A 1,930-nucleotide genomic window follows, 5' to 3' on the forward strand; every position below is an offset into this window, starting at 1 on the left:
ATAGGAGTAGAACTGAAGAGATAGAAGCCAGAACTAGTGAGCTAGAAGATAAGTCTCTCAACACTACTAAGATAGGAAAGCAAACACAAAAAAGGATAAAAAAAAATTCTGAAGAAGGCCTAAGATTCATGTTGGACAACATGAAGAGGAAAAACTTAAGAATTATCAGCATTCTGGAACAGGTAGAATCACACAAGTCCACAGAGGAGAGAGTTGAAGAGCTTCTGAATGAAAAATTTCCTAATATCCTGAAAAGTGAAAAGATAAGCATTCAAGAAGCTCAAAAGACCCAGATAGGATAGATCCTAAAAGAAAATCACCAAGACATATAATAATCAAGCTCTCCAAAATCAAAGATAAGGACAGAATCCTGAAAGAATCTAGGGTAAAAAGAAGTATAACATACAAAGGCAAGCAAATCAGATTAAGCTTGGATTTCTCAACAGAAACCATGCAAGCAAGAAGGCAATGGGGGAGACATAAAAAAACTCTGAGAGAAAAATAAACTGCCAACAAAGAATCCTCTACCCATCAAAGCTGTCAATCAAACACGATGGTGCAATCAAAGCATTCCAGAAGCTAAGGGATTTTGCCCAAACCAACCCTGCTATGAAAATCATCCTAAAGGTAGTTCTGTGAAATGAAAATCAACAAGAACAGACAACAACCAGAGAATGACATGCACAGCAGCATCACCCTGAACTCAACAGACAAATGGAAGAGTCAAGAACAGAATAAAATTATAAGAACAACAACAAAAAAAAAATATATATATACATCCAAGATCCTCTACATCTTAAATTCTAGCATTAAAGCTTATTAATAGCAAAAATAACAGTAAAATTAAAACCAAAGTCTTTCTCAAAAGCCACAGACCTACTAGACTAATTTACTTACTTCAGCTACTTGTGATTTGAGAGATTTTGATTCATCTTCTAGGGACTGTATCCTCTCTGAAATATCCATTATCTGGAAAGACAGTATTAATAAACTATTCACTAAATGTCTCCAATTTCCAAGATGTTGCTTATACTGTTATATTGATATACTGTCCACCTAAGGTTTGGTTCAAAAGCAAGGGCTCAAATTTTAAAAACCTTTTCAACTTATTTAAACATATACTTAGAGGAATTTTAAGAAAGTTAATATCAATAACATCTTTTATCAAAACTTTACTATTTCACAAAATTCAAGTTATACAGGCTTAAGATAAGTTCACTAATGTCATATATTACTAAATAGTCTCACACACAACAAGAGCTTCCTTAAACTGTATTTTAAAACAAAGGAAGGAACAATAACATGTTCTTAACTTTTTAAGCATTAAAAAATATCTGCTATGTATGTAAATGCTCAACTTAATTGACTTATGTGAGTTACTTCCATAGTGCATGTAGAAAATTTCTGTTAAAATATGCTGAAAAAAAAAAACTTAGCATAGTTACTTCTGCCAAGTAAAGAAACATAATACCTTCGAAAATTTTTGGTTTCTACTTTATAGCCTTCTGTAGTCTTTGGATTTTTTTTTTTTTTTTTTTTTAACAGAGCATATAATTTTTTAACCAACAATTACTTATTTTTCTTATTTTCTCCTCAAATACAAAAGCCTTACCAAGTCATCTTGTTCAGAATGTTTGGATTTCTCTTCTTCTAACTCTTTTTCTAGAACAAGTATTTCATCCTCAACTTCAGATTTAGACCTTTCCAGTTTTTCACAGGTTGCCTAAAAGAGGAAACAACTTTACTAAGACAAATTTAGGAATCTTTGATTAGGAAAAAATATATGAGTATAATCACACATATATACTATGTTATGTGCCGTGGAGTGGGTTCCGAATCATAGTGACCCTGTACAGAGTTTCCAAGGCTGTAAATCTTTACGGGAGCAGAAAGCCTCATCTTTCTCCCATGGAACAGCTGGTAGTTTCGA

At 32.6% G+C, this 1,930-nt stretch overlaps 1 protein-coding gene across 1 annotated transcript in view; it reads right to left on the minus strand.

Annotated features, from left to right (window-relative positions):
* The window catches only part of CTAGE5 (CTAGE family, member 5), a 94,834-nt gene that overhangs the window by 77,831 nt on the left and 15,073 nt on the right, over positions 1-1,930 (minus strand). The window contains 2 exon segments of the mRNA XM_006878201.1: positions 898-969; positions 1,613-1,723. Coding sequence (XP_006878263.1) covers positions 898-969; positions 1,613-1,723 — 183 coding nt within the window.

The sequence above is a fragment of the Chrysochloris asiatica genome, unplaced genomic scaffold, assembly GCF_000296735.1.
Source record: "Chrysochloris asiatica unplaced genomic scaffold, ChrAsi1.0 scaffold00017, whole genome shotgun sequence".
Lineage (NCBI taxonomy): Eukaryota > Metazoa > Chordata > Mammalia > Afrosoricida > Chrysochloridae > Chrysochloris > Chrysochloris asiatica.